The following is a 20,439-nucleotide window of genomic DNA, read 5'->3' on the forward strand; positions in this document are numbered from 1 at the left end:
ATTCAGAAATAACCCCTATGCCTTAATTGGCCTGGGTTGTGGTTGGGTTTCAAAAGCTATTATTCTAGTTATCCATGTACACGTATTTATCCAGTGGTGCCCATAACAGTCCTAAATTCCCCAGAAATCCTGTGTTGTTTCCGTCTACTCTGCTCTTCACACCTCAGGAATAATCACATAGACACGATGTTATTAATGGAATAACAACTGCAACGTTACTACATCATTATCCCGTAAAAAGTCACCGCCAGCCTTTCAGAAACATCCACAGGAGCACGAGGAGCAACGATGTTTACCTACTGAAGCATGAACAGAATCGAGCGCATGTCAGCTGCTTGCTTTCAAAGTCAAAATCAGTTCTGGGGAAACGGTAAATTGGCATTTATTTTACATAGTATTTTCAAACAGCTCACCTCTCCTCCTGCAGCTCCTGCAGAGCCTGCTGCACATCTTTGTAGAGTTTGTTCCTCTCCTCACACTCCTCCTTCAGTTCACGGACCTGGGTCTTATAGAGAGTCTGGAAGAGAGGCAGCAGGTTAAATATAGCCTCTCAGCTGATGCATTCCCATATAGAAATCTTTGCTGGATTAATGAGGTGTAGAGAGGCAATTTCCAGCAGGGAAAAAAGAGAAGTAAAAGAAGTTTCTCAAAGGCAAAAACTACTTCACCTGAGTAATAATGAATATGTACAGTGTGTACAGATAAGCTAATAAAATGAAATTATCTGGATGAAAACATGCATTGAGGTTTCACTACCTTGAACTGCATTGTGTAATGATTATATTATTACAAAAACATTAACTAATGAATGCCTACTGAACAGTGAACACCAGTGCAGTAACTCAATACACACAACAGGCTGCATTAGCTACTGGAAAATGAATGTTGCTCTGATTGCATGTTACAGCCTAAACAGACACAAAACCATAATGTGATGCACTTAGTCACAGACTCACTGAGAAATACTGTTCGGCCTCTAGCTGGTCTTGTAATTCCTTCATTTGTCCGTCGGTTTCCTGTCTCTCTCTGTAAATGACCAAAAAATAAATCAATCAGTTACCCATCATCTGAGTGCTAAAAGTTCTAAAAGCGTGAAATAAACAGTAAACTGACTTGCGCAGCTCTTGGTTCTGCTTCTCCAGGCTGCGTCTGATGTCTAGCAGGTGATTGGTTTCCTGCTTAAGCTGCTTCTCGGAGGTTCTCAGGACGCTGAGCTGCTGGTTCTGCGCCTTCAGGTCATTCTGAGTCAGGCTACGCTTCTGGGTCTCCTGCTCGATCTTCAGGGTCAGGTTCTTCACCTGAAAGTATTTAAGAAATACAGATGGAGGGTGAATAGAGGGCTAGTTTATGCACACTTATATCTACCCATCCAGGTGGCACTAGAATGGGTTTCTAGACAGATAGATTCTGACAGATTCTTTGAATTTACTTTTGTCTGTATCTCCTGTTTTAGTAAACTGGGATTGAATTACAGTTATTATTCTACAGCTTAGAACTTCCACACCATCACATAAACTGCAGGATTTGTTTCTGTAGGTGGCCTTTAATATCTAAACACACACTTCACCGGCCTCCAGCACAGACTGTAAACACCCACCTCCTCTGTGAGGCGCTCCTTATGCCTGCGCAGCTCGTCTAGTTTCTGCAGGGCCTGTTTATAGTCACAGTCCATCATGCTGCTGTGTTTCTCCAGCTCCAGTATTCTGTTCTCCAGTCGCAGTTTGGCTGCTCGCTCCTCCGCCAGCTTCTGCTCCATCTCTGCACATGGGATATTCAGTTATATGAACATGTGCTCCACATATTAAAGTTCTGATAATCAACAGTGGAATCAAAGCTGTAATGTGTACAACTCATAGCTAAGTACTGAGCCACGGTTCTGCACTGAATGATTTCACCATTTCAGCTGCTGAATGAACAGACTGTGAGGGAAAAGCTTCACCGGAAACAAACGGTCGGTGTCCTTACCCTTCATGGACTCTGACTTGGCACCCTCGATGGTTACTTTGATCTTGCTCTTGTCAGCCAGCAGTGCCCTGGTGGCCTTATGAGACGCCTCCTCCTGTTCCAGCTCCTGCTGAAGCACCTTCAGCTTGTAGGTCAAATCAATCTCCTTGTTGCTCTTCTCCTGTACACAGAAAACAACAGCACAAGTTGTGTTGTGATAGATGCTGTGACAAGAAGAGCAAAAGAATAGACAAGAAGAAAAATCTATTTTAACATCATGGCAAAAATGCTGCCCTCTTTTTCCATCAGGCAAAAAAAAGCACAACTGCAGTGGGACTGAACCCTGAGATTGATGTCATCACATCATCATTAGAGTAGGAGCTACAGCAAGCTAACTAAACCTGATGCCTAACCCCTGAAGCCATCTGCTATTTTTAAATGTCTACCTGAAAAAACAAAACTATATATATATGTATATCATCTAAAACATCTCCTTCTGAAGAAATCTCATGTTTCTATTATCAGAAAAGATCCTCACAGAACCATCATGCATCTTCTGATGGTTTGGATTTGAGGAGTTTCTGAAGACTTTCTACCTTTGCAAGGAGTCCTTCTGGTTCATGTTTAGTGTCTTTATATTGATTAAATAATATACGAGATCTTTTACACCTTCTTACCAAGGTGATCGGAGTGTGAGATAAACAGTAAAACAGGGCCAGACGATATGGCCAGTTAAAGAAATCATTTTTTTACAGTCATTTTGAATATGTTTTTTCAGCTGTCTGACTTTGGACAGCAACGTTAGAAAATATAAATCTGTTTCAGCTACTATTTGACTTCTTAAAAGTGAGCTTGCATCTTAAAAATAGAGTTCATTTTGTCACTGATGTTGTAATTCTGACTGGGAGGCTCTGAATTTTCTGAACGTTTATTTGTATTTATTTGACTTAATCATACAGAGGTGTCTGAAAACCAAACACAAAAGCTCAAGTCTGTCCTTCAAGGCGATTAAACCAAATGTAAAGATGTTATATTGTATATATCATATTTAAAACTCACCATCTAACTCTTCAATGATGTATATTAGGCAGTAAGAGCTTTGCAACAGTCAGGCCAAAATGAACAACCTTCAGTAAGAGACACCTGGGAGGAGTCTAAAATACAATACGTCTCACTGTCTTCACCACCAGGCCAGACAAATTTGACATTTTTACCTCCACCAAATCAAAACAATAAAAAGTGGAAAAGAAATAACACCCCTGTGGTGATGAACCAGTAAACACTGTTCTCACCTGTAACTCTACCAAACTGAAGGCAGCAGAAATAAAGCACAACAAATGCTACATCCAGAATGGGACGGGCTAATCAGCTATCAGCACATCAGGTATGAAACAGTAACCCTTTTAAAGTTCAAGGAAATAAATGATCATTAACAAATCAGTGATTGTAGGTCCATAAAGATGACACCCTTACGTTTGCAAAGTGATCTGTCATTTCTGTCTTGTGCGTTCTACGATCCATCTAAGGAGTCGAGGTTTCAAATGTCTTCAGTACTTGTTTATCTGTCCTCTGCTGTGATGCTCTGACAGTCCCAAATAACACCATAAAGACAGCACAGCACACCGCAGAATGCTTAAATAAAACATCACTTTACACTGATGGAAAATTAATCAAAAGATCTGGTCTTAGACGTTTATCTAGAAACAGTCAATTACAGATTATGACCAGACAACCAGCTGACCTGGCCTTTGGTATATTCAGATTTACCTTTGACTTTATTTTGATTAGACCTATGACTTAATTCACACTCAGAAAAAGGATTCTGAGGCAAGATATTACAAAGATCCTGAATATTACAAAGTGATACGAATAAAAGCCAATAAGACAGAATATGGTAAGTAAGGTCTGGAAACCAGGCTTCATCTATAGTCAGACTTTATGATTTACCTTCTCCAGGTCAGTGAGTTTGTCCTGAAGCTGTCTCTTCTCAGTCTCAGCTTTGGACAAAGCCTGTCGCTGCTGACGCGCTTCCTCCTCCAGGCCTGAAATGCGTCCTGCAAGACAACAAAACACACATATAAGACGACAGCAAACCGCAAGCTCACACTATGAGCTCACACACAAGAAGCATTTCTGGGATTTGGGGTTTCTTGTTATTCTCTTTCACTGTATTGAACTGTCCCAATGCCATGTTCAACAATAGGTTTATTCTTAATATACACGTCACCCCAATTACTTACAGTAAACAACTACTAGCTATGAATGCTAACAACCTTTGCTCACTGGACAAAGCAGTTCATTACAGATTCAAATACAGTGTTTTATGTTTGATTTAGAAATGCGGCACACAGGTCGAAGCATCCTGCAGTTAGCTGGGCAGAGATCAGGGTGTTAACAGTGTTTGTGTTTGAGCATGACCTCACCTCAATTAACGCAGTCAGATAAGAGGTTTTATATGACAGTTTAAGTAGCCTGAGCGCCGATCTAATCAGATTATGGTTGAATTATTGGCCTTGATGTAAACATACTCCTTTGTATAGCTACACAAATGCATTCTTGGAGCTGAGCACTACGACCGCAGTCTGCTACTGCTACAAACAGACCATGGAGCAAACCAGCCTTTTAAACATCACACGTATTTGCTCTGGTTGAAATACATTTAAGGCAGCAGTGAATGTGTTATGCGTTGAATGGATTCTGGCTGAAATCAGACTCCAGAGCAAATTTCTTATTAAGGTCTGGAAAGCCTGTTTGGTGCCCTCAGTTTCTGGGTGGCACGTTGCTCTTGCCCTTAGTAAATCTAGCGTGTAAGCTGCAAGGCAGGCAGATGGAAAATGACTTGAAGTTGTAGAGATACTGAAGTTTTATCACAGGAATATAACAGCATTACCGCCTCATAAAAACACACGTAACTCCATCAGCAACTCCTGGAAACGGCATTTCATACACGGAAGTGGCTTGAATTGTGAATCATATTGATATCCAGCTTTGAAATTGTGTCACTATTGACTACTATATTGTGCTTCAAGTGTTTTCGCTTTATTGTTTGCTGTGTTTACTTTATTAGTACTTGAAAGCTGGGAGGAGTACAGGTGTAACACCTACCTCTGTGTGGATGACAACAACTGCAACACAAACTGGAAAAAATTGGATAACAGACAGGAGTTCTCTATGAATTCACATATATGCACTGATGTATACCTCCATCCTTTTATGTTCTATACAGCACTTTGTCATCTGGAGGGTCATGGAGGGGCTGGAGTCTATCCCAGCTGACTTACAGTGAAGGCAGGGCACTCCCTGAAAAAAACTAATCTTAATCCATCTCTCCAAACTGTCATTTGTCTCAAAAATTCTCTGTGTGCTAGTTGCCAATCAGCTCACTGAGGTCCTGAAGGTGCAAAACATTTGAGGTGAATTTCTTCCCCAGAAGCAGCTGTACTAAGAATTACTAATAACATAATAGTGACGTCTTCTGATGCAGCTGAAAGCTCAGTTTTGGTTTTATTTGATCTAATCGCAGCGTTTGACACTGTTCATCCCAGGATTCTGATCTAAACACTAAAGCAGTGGGTGTGTGTGTCTGGCAGTGCTTTGGACTGGTTCTCCTTCATCTTTCAGACAGATTCTCAGTATCACTCGGTCTTTACAGCTCTGACTTTACCGCCTTGTCCTGTGGTGTTCCTGAAGGCTCTGTCTTGGGTCCAGTTTTATTCACTTTACACCCGCCCAGCCGTTGGCCAGGTTAGAAGTGAATCTGAAGACATCTCATACCACTGCTTTGCTGCGTGCCTCCTGATCAGACAGAAAAGCTGAAAATGTTGCATAATTGCCAGCTTGTTATTAAGGACTGGAGGGCAAACAGTTACCTACAGCTTAATCCAGACAAAGGTCCAGGTTCACAGTATCACAGCCTCAGCTAGAAACGACAATTCACTCTTTCGTCTCATCTTGTTTGGACTATTGCAATTCCCTCTTTACCTGCCTCAACAATTCATCTTTTAGACCCATTACAATTAGTTCAGAACGCTGCTGCAAGACGTCACATCACAATCAGGACCCGATTTAAGATTCTTGTTTTCACATACAGAGCTATACGCGCTCAGACATCTGCATAGATTTCTGAGCTGCTCCAACCTTAGATACCCACCAGGTCACTTACATCTCATACAAAACTCTACTGGTAGTTCCCATGGGAAACTAAAAACAAAAGCTGATCGTGCCTTTAAATGGGGGCTCCTATCCTGCTGAATATGATTTCTAATCTGTATGTTCTCACTGCTTTTAATATGACTACTAATCTATGTATTCTGGCTCTACTGTCACTTAGTTTCTACTTCCCCTTTTTGTTGTTTTATAGATTTTTATTGATTTTCTCTGTAAAGCACTTTGTGACTTTGTGCTGTGAAAGGTGCCATATAAATAAACTTTATTGCTTTTTTACAGCCAGGACAGGTCACCAGTCTATCACAGGGGTACTCAGAGAGACAAACACACTCATATTCACACCTACAGACAATGTAGAATCACCAATTAACCTCAGCATGTTTTTGGATTTAGGGAGGAAGCCGGAGAACCTGGAAAAAACCCACACAGGCACATGGAGAACATTGAAACCCCACACAGAAAGACCCCAAGGTCAGATTTGAACCCAGGACCTGAGAGGCGACAGTGCGACCCACTGTAACACCATGCCACCCAGACATACACACAACATATAAAACGTCACATCATCTTAAAAGCAGATAACCAAGCTATATATATATATATTTTCTATTTTGATGTTAATTTTCAGCAGCTTGTTTCATTAACATTAATACACATAAATGACCAGGCTTGTGTACAAATCTGTTTAAAGCCGTGCATGTGTTTCACCCACCCATCAAGTCGCTGATGGTTTCCGAGCCCTGGCTGTGCTCCCTCCTCTCGGTCTCCACTGCGGCCTGCAGGCTGATGCATTCCTTCTCCATGCTGAGCTTGCTGCGCTCCAGCAGGCAGCATTTGTCCTGCAGCTCGCGCACGTTGGCCTCCAGCTGCTGCAGCTGCTTGCTGCTCTCCGTCTGGGTTTTACGAAGCCGCGTCGCCGCCTCTGATTCGGCCCGCAGCAGCGTGTTGGCTTCTTCCAGCTGACAGAACAACAATTACCCTTTAAGAAGCCTTTACATGAACGGAAATATTGACGAACCAGCCTGATTGTAGGCTGAGAAAATCTTTATGTGCCAAATCAATACAGAAAATGTTTGAGGACATCATTCAATTGTTTTCTCTTCTCACTACTTTTAGCATTATTTTTGTTGGTGTTTGTCTGTCATTATTTTTGCAAATATGCAAAAACTATCAAGAGGATTTTGAGGAAACTGAGTTGACAAGTGGATCATGGCCAAAAGAAAAGTCCATTACATTTTGGTGTGGATCCAGATGACTTTATTTAATGCAGTTGAAGCTATGTTCTGAGCTTCAAATCAAGTACTTTCAGACCTAATAACATCTGCGCAATACGCATTTCTTTACGTGATGTTTAGAGACAGTTTAAACACATGAAACATCTATCTATTCAAGGCTTTCATGACATAATAGTCCTGTTTGACACAATAATAAATGTTGAAGTGATTTCTAAATCTTTCTCATCGTAATAAAGTAATAACCATTCCACACAAACCTGCAACTTGTTTTTGCAAACTAATCACACAGAGCTCATCTTCTGATTATAATCTTTGATCACATGATCATATCTGCTATTTGTCCCCAGTGTACTGACAGAGACAGAAAAGAAAGGTTTCATGATATCTGCTCCAGCCACTCGGAATAAACTGCAGAAAGAAATTTAGGAACTTGCCACCCCAGGTTGCCTTTCTAGCTGTCTCACTTTCCAGCCCATTTTAACTTTCTTCTTACTGACAACTGTTAGGTCACTTTTTTTGGTTGCCAACCTCTGCTTTTACCCAGTTAAATAAAGTCATAAACAACTATTAAAAAATCTTCAATAAACTTAAATACAATAGGTAACTGACCTGTTTTTGCAGGTGGATGTTCTTCTCATTGGAAATGTGTGAATTTTGGTTTCTTCTCTTCATGTCATCTAGCTGGTCACGAAGACTGTTGACTGCAGAACACAGAAGGAAACCGGATGATAAGTTGGATGTTTCAATGAAGTAAGGTCTAATGGTTAAGATCAAAATGTTCAAAAATAGTTTCTCTTTAAATGTACCAAGCTTTTAAATGTCAACTCTCTAAAAGAGACATTTATAAAGCTGGTAATCCTATTGCTTTTTCACCACTAAAGAATTTATGTTCAAAGACAAAGACAAGTAATTCTGAAGGCAAAGCAAACAGTAGCGCCATGAAACTGCTTCCCACTGGTCCCTGTGACCAGGCGATGGCAGTATTATTCCACATTATCTCAGTCAATTTGCATCCAAATTCTCTTGGTAGCAAAACAAAAAGTTTGTAAATTCACACAAAATAAGAGGTGGGTTTTAGAGGATTTCCTATTAACTGGGTTAAAAAAAATCCCAAAGGCACATAAGAAATCTGTCACTGCAAGAGGCACCTTCATAGCACTGGCATCAAATAAGCTGCTGTTCATTAAATAATCTGTTCTAATGTCTCACTCATTTTGCAACAAGACAATTAATGTACTGTCTCACATGAACACGACAGCTCCTTGGCTTAATATAATAAAGATTATAGACGACTACCATTCAGTTTCTTATGCAAAAATGAAAATTAAGGTGTCATATTAGGAGTACAGTAAATGAACTGCAAACGTTTTTTTTTTTTTTTTTTTTAAGAATACGCATCTAGCTGCACAGGCAGAACCTACAGCGCTTCATACAGTATGTCTGATGTCACCTTCATTCTCCAGACAGCGCTTCCTATCAGCCTCGCTCTCGGCCTTGCGGTGGCTCTCCAGGCTCTTGTGCTGCAGCAGAGCTTTTTCCCTCTCCAGCTGCCTCAGACTCGACTCCAGGTTCTTTCTGCCGCTCACCTAAAATCAATCATAAGACTTTGTTCAACATTTCCTATAGGGCCGGTTTCACGGTGCTGTGATTCCATAACTCACTTTATACGAAATGGTTTCTAAGAATCCAATCGAGGCTTAACTCAAATCCCAATAGATATTTTAAGGAGGTTGTTAGAATTCAGCGAGTAGCTCCGGCTGGATATGACCCGCTGGTATTCAACCGGAACATGGTCAAGTGTGGATAATAAGAATCATTATTCTGACTCAAACGCAATTTCTGGGAGAGTCCATAAAAGTGGGTGAGGAAGATAGAACTTATCAAAGCCCAGCAGGGAAGGCGGATCATTGCACCGGCAAATATTAAAAGTAGGACAGAGCCAAAAGTATTCAAGCACTCTCCAACAGGAACAGATGTATGTAGGTGTAGTGCTTTCTGAGTGACGACCCCACCTCTTCCTCGAGTTCTTTAGAGATCTTATCCAGACGACTGGTGGCGGCTCTGCAGAAAAATAAGGCAAACAGGCATTTATAAAAGTCTGACCAGCATGACCACTGTGCTTTACTTGTAATAGGATGGAGCCTTGTTGTTGAGATGTGATGGGTTTTGCTGTACCTGTATTTGTGGTCGAGGTCATCTTTGGCCTGCTTGTCATTATTCATCTGCACCTCCAGGTGACGAAGTTTCTTCTGCAGAGCTGCTGACTGTAAAGAGAGAAAGATAAAGATGATCCACCAATCACACACGTCCCACAGAACACGTGAAGGGCAAAGCAAAGGGTGCTTCTCGTTTGTCATAACGTTCGCCTTGTTTCCCTCACTTGCATCTTAGTCGCTCTCACTGGACACACCAGGAAGAGATGCAGGAAAAGATGGAGGTACAGAGGAAAAAAGACATGCGTATTCAGAGAAATGAGGCATTTACTCATCTGGACCAACAGCTGGAACAAAGGTCAGTCTGCAGTGTCCACCTTAGAGTGCAGATAATGTGATGTACTGTCCAGATAATGATAATAGTACACAGTTGCCACTACAGCAGGACAGAGGTTAATGTAAAATATTTCAGAATGTTTCCTCTTAAAGGTGTAGCATGCACATCTAATTTATCATTTGCAGTCAAATACAGTGAAGATCTTTATTACAGTCTGCTAACTGTCTGTTCTCTGTGTGTCAAAAAAATCTGTAAATAGAAAACAAAGAAACCAACCAAAAAATGGAGTGGCATAGATCACATGTGCAGTTGGGCTCTTTGAAACCCTAAACATTATAAGAAGGACAGATAAATTACAGGATTATGAAACCCCTTTTCTGCACCACTGGACTCAGTTACTTCGCTTGCAGACACAGACTAAAACTCCCATCCTCTGTCAGTCTCCCCAACACAACAAATGCAGCAAGTCTGTTTTTTTCTTCAGCTATGGGAAAAAGACAATTCCACACTGTATAAAACTGGATCTGCTAGCCCAGCTGTCAGTGGCCTCGTCATATTAATGTGGGGGTGGTGAGGCTTCTGAAGGAGCAGCTGTATCTGTGTGACTGCTGAGTTCAAACATCAGCAAACTTTCTTGCTTACTCTACCTTTAAATGAAGAGCATCGTCTATTTACTAAAATGGTTTTTTAAATCATCAACATCAAACAGTAATAAATTATTAATCAGGCATCAAAATGACTTTAAAAAGCAATATTTTCTTTAATTATTTGTATTTGCACTTACTCATAATCTGTTTGTAATAATCCAGATTACAACCAAACTGTCCTAAATTTTGCAGAAAAAACTTGCAGCATATGTTACACAGAAAGTGAAAGTTATGGGACTATATCGGACATCGTACTTTGTGACGGATGCTCAGATTATTAATCAAAACACTGCTGTCAAAAGGCTTTTACTGCTTATAGACAGCAGATAAGTCTCTCCATGATACAGATAAAAATGTGAATATGACGGACACAAAAAAAAGCTTTTTAATCTATAATAAAAGCTGCGTTTTGCTACCTTTATTAATGTGATCGACCACATAGAACCACACATCATCTATTGCTAACTCGCTGATGATTTTGCATCTTCTATCTGTTGTTTGTCTCCACATAAAAATGCAGTGATGTAGTATTGGAGCCGTCTGATCAGCGGCTGCGTCTATCCACTAACATATTCTAACAAAAACCGTGGCATTGTGCACTGTTAGGGTCAGCAGCCTGTTGACTTCTTAATGATGGTAAACAGGACTGCGCTCCATCACTCAAGGTAAAAATCCTCTGGGGAGTATGGCTGAAGTGCTCAATTACTTTGGTCTGAGATGATGATGCTTAAATGACATCCAGTGCGTCCAAATGTCGCACAAAGCACCTTAAAGTTCCTCTGTCCACTGTTTGTCACTAGACAGTTACCATGTCAGGGGTTTCTGAAAGCTTTTTGACTCTATACAGCTGTTTGCTGTGTCTAGAACCAACACCGATGAAAGCAGTGAAGAGAACTCAAATCGTGTTAAAACCACAACAATGAGCTGACAGATGTCAAACCACTGCACAGAGCTGAGGGTAACCACAGTCCAGTAATAATTATCTGTAGGTTTGTCACGACTAAACCACCTGCTTCACATCACATATAGTCCTTTGATCCTTTGGTAACGTGAAAAATATTAATTATAGAAGCAGAAAAAGTTCAACAAGAAGTCTTCTGATCAGTTGTCTGAACATGAAGGACAAAAGAAATGTAGCATTTTCAAATGTTAAATGGAACTTAAATATTGCCATTTTTACACATTTTTAAGAGTATCAACATACAATGTCAAACTGTAAAAACAAGCCTATATGTCTGCTGCTGTCTTCCTACAGAGTGGTCGTTGACCGTCAGTCTTTTAGAACAGAAGCCAATGAGAGTTCCCTAGATTAGCATTCAGCTCAGCCACTTAAACTGAAAGCTGCTTAAGTCTTTCTGTGCAGCTAAGAACACTGAAATTCTAACAAAGTACAAATAAATCATGGGATCAGGGAAAGAAATCCCCCTGTGAGTCATTTCCATCATAATCCTTCATGTCTTACAGTATGAAGCTGGACTGATCACTATGTCAACAGGCCTGCTCTGTGTGGCCATGTAAACTGATACCTGTATTATTTATTTCCTGAGAAGCCCGGGCCAAACTGCATTACGGCGGTTGCTCAAGGTGCACCTGGCAGTTATTGTGTGCCGAAGTAAAAAGGACTTACCTCTCCTTTCGAATTCTCATGAGTCACTGAGGAATTGTTGGAAGCGTTTAATAGCCTGAAGAAGGAAATGAACAAAATCAACACAAGGTCAAAGCCAAGAACAAATCTCGAATCTGTCTTTTATGTATGTGGAAGCTTTGAGGTTCTGAAAATGATCAGAGGCGACGAGACAAATGAAGGATTTACTGGTCTTCTTTGAAGTAGGTGAAGCCAACAAACGGTAACTGATTTCCAACAAAGGCCTTAGGTGTGGGGAAGGTTTCTACGTCGCCTTTGTCATCCTCGATCTCATCAAAGTTGCTGGTGTCTATGTCGCTGCTCAGCTCTGGGACCACAGGGGCAACCGCTGAGGCACAGAAAAAACAGAAAGAGAAGCGTGGCAAGTGTGAATTGCTGGAAAATGGAAGTTCTGTGTAAACAAAACTTGTCTCAGTCTAACAAATAAATTTAATGTGTTCTGAAAGAATTCCTGCTACAGTTTTTCACAATTGCTACTCGACATTTCTCAAAACTAACTTTACTTCTACTAAACTCTTCAAACTAAATTAAAACTAATTAAAACTAAAAGCTCCACAGTTTTACCTCACAATGACTTACACTGTAAATTCAATGATTAAACATGCGTGTTACCAGCTGTAATTAAATGCAGGTGTGATACTAACTGTCTCTGATGGTGTCGAAGGTCCACTGGTCATTTTTGAAGAAAGGGTGTCGCTTGATCTCTTCCACACCGTTTCTGCCTAACCGCACCTCCCTAAAAAAACACAAAGAGAAAATGTGTGAACAGCAGAAGAAACACAAATTCTGTTTGTCATTAGTTCGACGTGGCACTGCAAAAATAAAAACTGCTGATATGTGACCGTTTTTTTGTGTGTTAATGAATTAGAATGCATAAACTTTGATTTCCATTTTTTTTAGAACAAATCACAAACTTTCCACAATCAAAGTGTTCATTAATAACTGATTAATTGAATTTTTGTGTCATGCACAAATAATGCAATAAGACATCATTACTTATAAAAAGAAACCAGAGGAGTGACATAAATTATATAAATAACATTAAACAAAACAACTAAAGATTTTTTTCTAAATTTTTGAGATAAAGTTAGCCAACTTTTGAGCATTCAAACTAAATAAGCATTCCATTCTGTCATTATCAGTGCATCAAACATTAAATACAATCACTCCGTCAAGGAAGTAATGATGTTTACTATATATTTGTTTTTCCGTCTGTAAACAACATTACTCAAAATGGACAAACAGATTTGGGTGAAATTTTCAGGGAAGGTCAGAAATGACACAAGGACCAAGTGATTAGATTTTGTCTAAAGTATTTTTGACTGTCTTAAAGAACAATTTTTATTCTAAACTCCAACTCCACAGCTGGATTTCCTTACTGGTTCAGTAACAAACCCAAACACAAAACGCAGCCCAACATTCCCAGCTTATTTCTGCAGCATTTCATTTTAAATCAAACTCCAGGCAATTGGAAACGGTGTTTTGTAACAGTGGAAATGCTGCGTGGAGAATAGATGCTGTTTCCTTGCTTTGTGTCATTGTGGCAGCTGAGGTCAAAGATGACAGCAATGTGTTCTATGGGTCTACTGTATTATTACTCTGCCAAGGATCATGTCGGAGTTACGTGGTGATCGGCGTTAGTTTGTCTGTCTGTTAGCAACATCACTGAAAAACAGATGAACAGGTTTGGATGAAATTTTCAGGAAAGGTCAGAAATGAAACAAGGTCCACCTGATTATATTTTAGCAGTGATGGGGCTTTTAGTCTGGCTCCACGGGTTTGTTAAAGATTTTTGTATCATTGCCAGATAGCATCACGGCGTCACTGTAACCATGACAACAAGTGAACACTACATCAGCTGACTGCTGACGATCACATGATTGCGATCCTACTACAAATCCACCTCTGAGGATTTATCGGGACTTAGAAATCATACGACTGAGCAGCCTTGACAGAATACTACGATCTCTGAATGCTTTTCTTGTTTAGACATTTCCTTATATTGACAAGACTGAGGAACATGTGATTCATTGTCAACTTTCATTATTTCATGTCATTTACACAAAATAAAGAGCCAGAAAAAGGAATCCTCCCCTCAGTTGAGCAGATTAGGACGTTCTGATAAGAAATGACTCCTTGATAAGCCTGCTGTTACATAAGCCTCAGGGCTGTAACAGTCTCTGATTGGAATAAATGTCCGTAATTCTGGATGTTGTTTTAACCTTTCTTCAAATCTAGAAAGCCTCTTTCTGCTTATTGTGTTAAAGCTGCATGGTAAATGACAAGTAGATGTATATATTGTAATTTAGCTTTCTAAAAACGGCACAAACCTCGGTAACCCATGGAGAATTATGGCATTTACATTAAAGAAAAAAAATCTTAGTGCCCGATTACTGACATACTAAGAAGACAATTCCACAGTCTTATCATTCCACATTTTTATCCTGTTCCTCCAGGAATCCAGCCCACATCACAATAAACAGCAACAGGAGGACTAAACTTATGAACGCCTACAGCATGCGGCTCTGTTTTATATAGTCTGCTTTTTACATTCCCTGAATCCCCATATCCCTGAAATGTGTCATAAAGTTGTAAGTAAAAGAAGAAAGATTTTTGCATATTTAAAATGACTAACAAAGACCCTAATGGTCTTTCAGCTGAGCTTGCCAAGATTGTAACTCTGACTTCACAGCTGATAAATTCCTCAAGATTTAATTCCAAATATTTGCATTCAGGTGAATATTCCTGTTACTGCTTTAACCCTCAAGCGACCAAACTATTTTAGCGACTAAAATGACCGACTGGGGTCATTTATGACCCCACTATATTTTACACAGGAATATGTCTACTTTAGTGCCTCTTTTTGTGCTTTCTTACCTATTCCACTCCACTGCATTTTAAGATGGATATTCTAAAATAACCTTCTGTAATTATTCATGGATTTTAATCATTTTTGACTCAGAGCTAAAGTAAAACCATATGAACAATATGATGCATTGTAAGAACGCAATAACATTTATTTAGACACGCTTTGTCTGACACTTCTTTTAAAACTTTATTCCTTTTGTTTCCTCAATAGTAAATCAAAAGTACATAAAAACAAAATCTACACAAACATCTTGTCTGTATGTGTGCAATGTAACATGCAGAGAGGTATTTAGATTAGGGGCGGCTGTGGCTCAGGTGGCAGAGCCGTTCATCCAATGCAAGACACTTTACCCACCTTACCTCCAGTGCTGCCACTTACACTGGTGTATGAATGTGTATGCTGTGTAATGTTGGTGGTGGTCAGAGGGGTTGTAGGAGTGGATTGGCAGCCAGTCAGTCTGCCCCAGGGCAGCTGTGGCTAAAAATGTAGGTCTACCAGCTATAGTGCACTGTAACACACTGAAATATAGCGATCAGAGGTAGAAATAAATAAATAAAACTAAGGCCTACAATAGTGAAAAACCTATACATCTTTCTGGGGTCATAAGTGACCCCAGACAAGTTTCCATTATCCTTATCACACCAGTTGGCCGATCTCTACAAAAAACTATGAGCAGCTGTAGGACAAGTAGATCGACAAATTCATGGTAAGAAACATTTTTCGGATAAAAGATATAAAAACGGCAAATATAATTATATGGCTGGGGTCATAAATGACCCCACTCGGTCGCTTGAAGGTTAAGGGTCATAATTTTCCTACTTCTTGGAATGTCTTTGTTTCCTGAGAAGACTAGTCAGTACTTTACAGATTGTAACATCAGGGTTCTGTTGGTCACAAGTAATCTGATCAGACTAGGATTTTCTTGAAAACAGGCTATTCAATTAAAATTATTCTAAAATCGGATTACATCCCATAATCTAATCTTTGTTTTGATATAGATCAGCCTTCAGTGTGTGCTGTTTTGGTTAGATGTGGACACCTGTGATCAAAAAAATCTGGACTACAGAAGGCTGGATTCAGGAACAAGACGTAATAAAACAAAATGTAATCGGTCATCATTTTGTCTAATGGAGTGAAAATAGTTTGACCTTAATTTGTTTACGTCTTTCGGTACAGTAATGTAAAGGAAAATCCCCTACACAGCAGTCAATACCAAACAAACACCTTCAATTACACTTTAACTGTCATTTATCATTGTATATTAACTATCAGACATTTAACATTTTTAATGATGAAAACACGTTCTAAATATCCTCAGTGTATTTGTGAATGATGTGAATTTTTTTGTCCTCTGCTGAGTTAAATTGTTAAAGCTCAGCAGATGACAAGTAAATTAGACCATAACCAAGTCATTTATATATATTTATGTATATTGTCAGCCAAGTAATTCAATGGCTCCAACAGTCCCCCTGTGCTCTCTTCTGCCATTGTAAACATGAAAACAGCTACCTGGCACAGTCTAAGTATATGAGAATATAAAAGACTGGCTGGTTTGTAAGTAAAGTTGATGGACAGATGGGGATAAGCAGACGTCTATTAAAAGAACAACTTGAAAATGACGTGGGACGTGAGTTGGATTAATCTTCATACCCAGCTCTGTAGGAAGTCTATTTCCCAAAATGTCCAACTGTTCTTTCAACTCCTTCATGTATCTCTTCATACCTGTCAGTCAGGAAGGCACAGATGATATTCTTGGCATCTTTGGAGATCTCCACGTCGTCGGGGAAGTTGAGGGAGTTTTTATGGTCCATGATCTTACTGTAGGTTCCCACCAGAGAGTCGGCGTAGAACGGCGTGTCACCTAACAGCAAGTTAGCAAACGTGAAGCAGACGTCTATGCCTCTAGAACTGACGTAATTTCAACATGCCATTTACAGAATAGGTTTAGAAATACTGATCCACTTCAGGAAAACAGATTTACAGAAAGCAACGTCTCAGCTCTTGCTTTGCTAAATCAGTGTAAATTCATGAAAGGTTTACTGACCAACAAGCATCTCGAAAATGAAGACCCCTACGGACCACCAGTCGCATTCCCTCCCATAGTAACCATCTCCTCCCTGGGACTTCAACACCTCCGGAGAGATGTAGTCTGGAGTCCCAACTGCCGTATCACAGTGTACCATGCCAGTCTGAAAAAAAAAAAAACAGGTTTCATAAGTCAGGAGATCACCGGTACACTTTCACAAGATATTTTAAAATCATCTTAAAGAAAGTGACAAAAGATCAATCTAAATTTAAGAGTTGATAAAAGTGTCTCTCTGATTAATCTTCCAACTGGGTAGAACTTGCCGTTTGCCTCCCAGATTAAAACAGTATAAAGGTGTTGGTCTTTAATTAAATTAAAGCTCCTGCTGATTTTTCAGGTAGGCATGATATTTAACAAGCTCTGACAAGTTGGTTTCTTACTTGTATCAGAGGATTATAATCATTAAATCATGTAGTTTTCAGGCAGCTCTAACTGATTACAATACAGTTACAAACATACTGTTATATTCACTGATATATGGGACCAACCAGCGGATTGAACCAGACTTCAGTAGATTAAGTTGCTGATCAAAGCTCCACAGTACTAATTTAGCAGCTTTTGCTTGTAATAAGACAGAAATGTGCTTCACGCTGTGCATCTTGTTTCAGTGCTTCGTGGAGCCATTTTGTTGGCATCCAAACATACTTGGAGGCCACTCAAATAAACAGATGCATGTCTGGTTTGGGTTTTCTTCATTTATAAGCTGGCAGTAGACTGCTTTGACTGTAGAGTTCAAAGAACTTCTGATAGCAGTAAGAACCGGTAAGAGCAACACGCTGCTGCACTGATGGGCTACAACTCACAGAGTCCATCTTCATGCATGTGCCGAAGTCGGCCAGTTTCAGGTGTCCGTGTCTATCCAGCAGCATGTTGTCCGGCTTCACGTCGCGGTGGATGAAGCCCATGGAGTGAATGGCGTCCAGGGCCATCACCACCTCTGCTGTGTAGAACTTCGCCCACTTCTCTGGCACGTCATAGGTGCTGGTGAGATTGACCAGGTCGCCTCCTGGCATGTACTCCATCACCATGAAGAGGTAGTGCTCATCTTGGAAGGCACAGCACAGCTAGACACACAAAAATAGTTTTACAACAAAATGATTTTTTGGTGCCGATGACACAAAAGATAAAAACCACTCGTTTGTTTTACTCAGCGAGTGAACATGCAGAATTTTGTGTACAAATTTAAAGAAATTGTGCACTTAATGCACTTTAAACAATCTAAGAACAAATAAAAATGGTTATTAACATGAAAATGCCTACTGTGCACACTTGTCTATCAGTGACATCTCATATGTATTGCTTTCAACAAACACTATTAACAGCTGATCGATGAAGCATATTCTATTACATTCTATATTCTATTCTGATCCATGTCTTAAATGTTGTACCTGTACAACCCAGGGGCTGTTGGCAAAGGCCATGATGTCCCTCTCTTCCCAGAAGAATGCAGAGTCTGAGCGCTTGATCATCTCAAACTTGCTCAGCAGCTTCATGGCGTAGACCTTCTGTGAGGCTTTATGTCTGACCTAAATGATGGCAGAAATCAGTCATAGCTGGGGTTTGTAAGAGTAATATGGAGAATCTTCCTCCTTGAGAAATATTTTGATCAAAGGGTAAAATGCAGATTAAAATCCCAATAATAATAATAGAGGGTTCAATGTTTTATTAAGTGAATATCTTACAGGATATGTTACAAACTGGTTGGTTAAAGACGCCACGTACCATTTAACTAGAAAACTGTCTTGTAAAGACAAGATAGCAGGATACATTTTTCCACTGTCACAGGACAAGCTTACTTGTGGTTCCAAGTCTAGTTATAGGGCTCTTCATTTGTGGAACCAGCTTCCAGTTTGGGCTCAGGGGGCAGGCATCAGCTGTACTTTTAAGTTTGTGCTTCAAACTTTCCTTTTGATAAAGTTTATAGTTGTGGTGGCTTCAGTGACCCTGAACCGTCCCCTAGTTCTACTGCTGCAGGCTTTTTCTATTGCTGGGGGACTTCCAGAATGCAGTAAGCATGTCTCATGTACTCTCCTCTCTTTCACCATCCAGAACATCTACAGGCCACTCTTACTAGTCATTTGCTGTCTGTCTTCTCTCCTCCATAGTTGGTATTTTGTCCTCAGCAGGAACCTCTGGCTCTGAAGCTGCTCGTTTCTGACCTGCCATCAGGAGATGTGCACCAACCCGCACAGTGTCTATCATAATATTGTTCTTTTTTCCTCTTTCTGCTCTCCTCTCACCCCTACAGGTCGAGGCAGATGACCAGCCTCTGAGCCTGGTTCTGTCAGAGGTTTCTTCCTGTTAAGAGGCAGTTTTTCCACCCCACTGTAACAGTGTGCTCATTCACATGGGAACTGTTGGCTTTCTCTCTGTTATACTGTAAGATCTTGACGTTACACACTACAGTGCCCTGAGATGGCAGATTTTATGATGGCACCATTAGGGCTGGGCGATATGAAGATAGATCTCGTCTGGACGATAGAAAATGTTTATCGTTTTATGTGAAGATCCTATCGTTTATATCACAGTGTCGCAAAATATGCTTTACGGCAGTATTTTATGTCACCGATGTGCCTTACGGCAAGCCCAGGCACGCGGCAGTGTTGCCAACTTAGCGACTTTCTCACTAAATCTAGCGACTTTTCAAAGCTCCTAGCGACTTTTTTTGTCAAAAGCGACTAGCGACAAATCTAGCGACTTTTTGTGCCGTTTTGGTGACTGACAGGAAAACTCGGATCATTCTGCAGTTACTGTCCTCAACAAGCAGCAGGTGCTGCTGTGAGCTCCTGCCCGTCCCAAAGCACAGGCTGTCAGTCCAGTAACCCCGCAGCAGACCCAGTGTCTGATTAGGGGAGACCCACATCACTCCACAGCCAGACGGCAGATGAATCGTGCATGCGCAAAGTCACGACAGATCCCATCCAGACTTACGGAGTGGGATATAAATGAAAATGTTTCTTCACTGTCACACTAAAATAAACCACAGCATTTAGCCTCAAGTTCAAAAACATATTTTGGGTGTTTTATACTCACTTTTTGGTCTCTTCCACAACGTTGTTCCCCTCTCCTACAACGTTGATTACAATTACATGCAAACTGGGAAATATGCAAATTATTTAAGAGATGACATCATTTAGTGACTTCTAGTGACTTTTAGGACAGCCAATAGCGACTTTCCTTACTGAGGAGTTGGCAACACTGGCACACGGCTAAAACAAACGGCTATGGAGGAAGACAGTGGACTCGACTCAGAAGAACAATCTAAACAACAAGATGACGAACAACCAGCTCAAACCGACGAGCTTGTACCTAAAAGAGGGGGAACTTCTGTCATATGGCGGTGGCTTGGATTTAAA

At 40.3% G+C, this 20,439-nt stretch overlaps 1 protein-coding gene across 1 annotated transcript in view; it reads right to left on the minus strand.

Moving 5' to 3' along the window:
- rock2a (rho-associated, coiled-coil containing protein kinase 2a) overlaps positions 1-20,439 on the minus strand; it is a 55,239-nt gene that overhangs the window by 10,715 nt on the left and 24,085 nt on the right. Inside the window, exons 4-21 of the mRNA XM_022192975.2 lie at positions 18,472-18,609; positions 17,887-18,147; positions 17,042-17,186; positions 16,720-16,858; positions 12,773-12,864; positions 12,297-12,456; positions 12,111-12,165; positions 9,522-9,610; positions 9,359-9,407; positions 8,797-8,932; positions 7,956-8,047; positions 6,824-7,070; positions 3,892-3,998; positions 1,966-2,125; positions 1,598-1,758; positions 1,114-1,298; positions 957-1,026; positions 414-517 (exon numbers count right to left, since the gene is read on the minus strand). Of these exons, the coding sequence (XP_022048667.1) occupies positions 414-517; positions 957-1,026; positions 1,114-1,298; positions 1,598-1,758; positions 1,966-2,125; positions 3,892-3,998; positions 6,824-7,070; positions 7,956-8,047; positions 8,797-8,932; positions 9,359-9,407; positions 9,522-9,610; positions 12,111-12,165; positions 12,297-12,456; positions 12,773-12,864; positions 16,720-16,858; positions 17,042-17,186; positions 17,887-18,147; positions 18,472-18,609 (2,390 nt within the window). The remainder of the gene's footprint in view (positions 1-413; positions 518-956; positions 1,027-1,113; positions 1,299-1,597; positions 1,759-1,965; positions 2,126-3,891; positions 3,999-6,823; positions 7,071-7,955; positions 8,048-8,796; positions 8,933-9,358; positions 9,408-9,521; positions 9,611-12,110; positions 12,166-12,296; positions 12,457-12,772; positions 12,865-16,719; positions 16,859-17,041; positions 17,187-17,886; positions 18,148-18,471; positions 18,610-20,439) is intronic.

This window comes from Acanthochromis polyacanthus, chromosome 1 (assembly GCF_021347895.1).
Source record: "Acanthochromis polyacanthus isolate Apoly-LR-REF ecotype Palm Island chromosome 1, KAUST_Apoly_ChrSc, whole genome shotgun sequence".
NCBI classification, from domain to species: domain Eukaryota; kingdom Metazoa; phylum Chordata; class Actinopteri; family Pomacentridae; genus Acanthochromis; species Acanthochromis polyacanthus.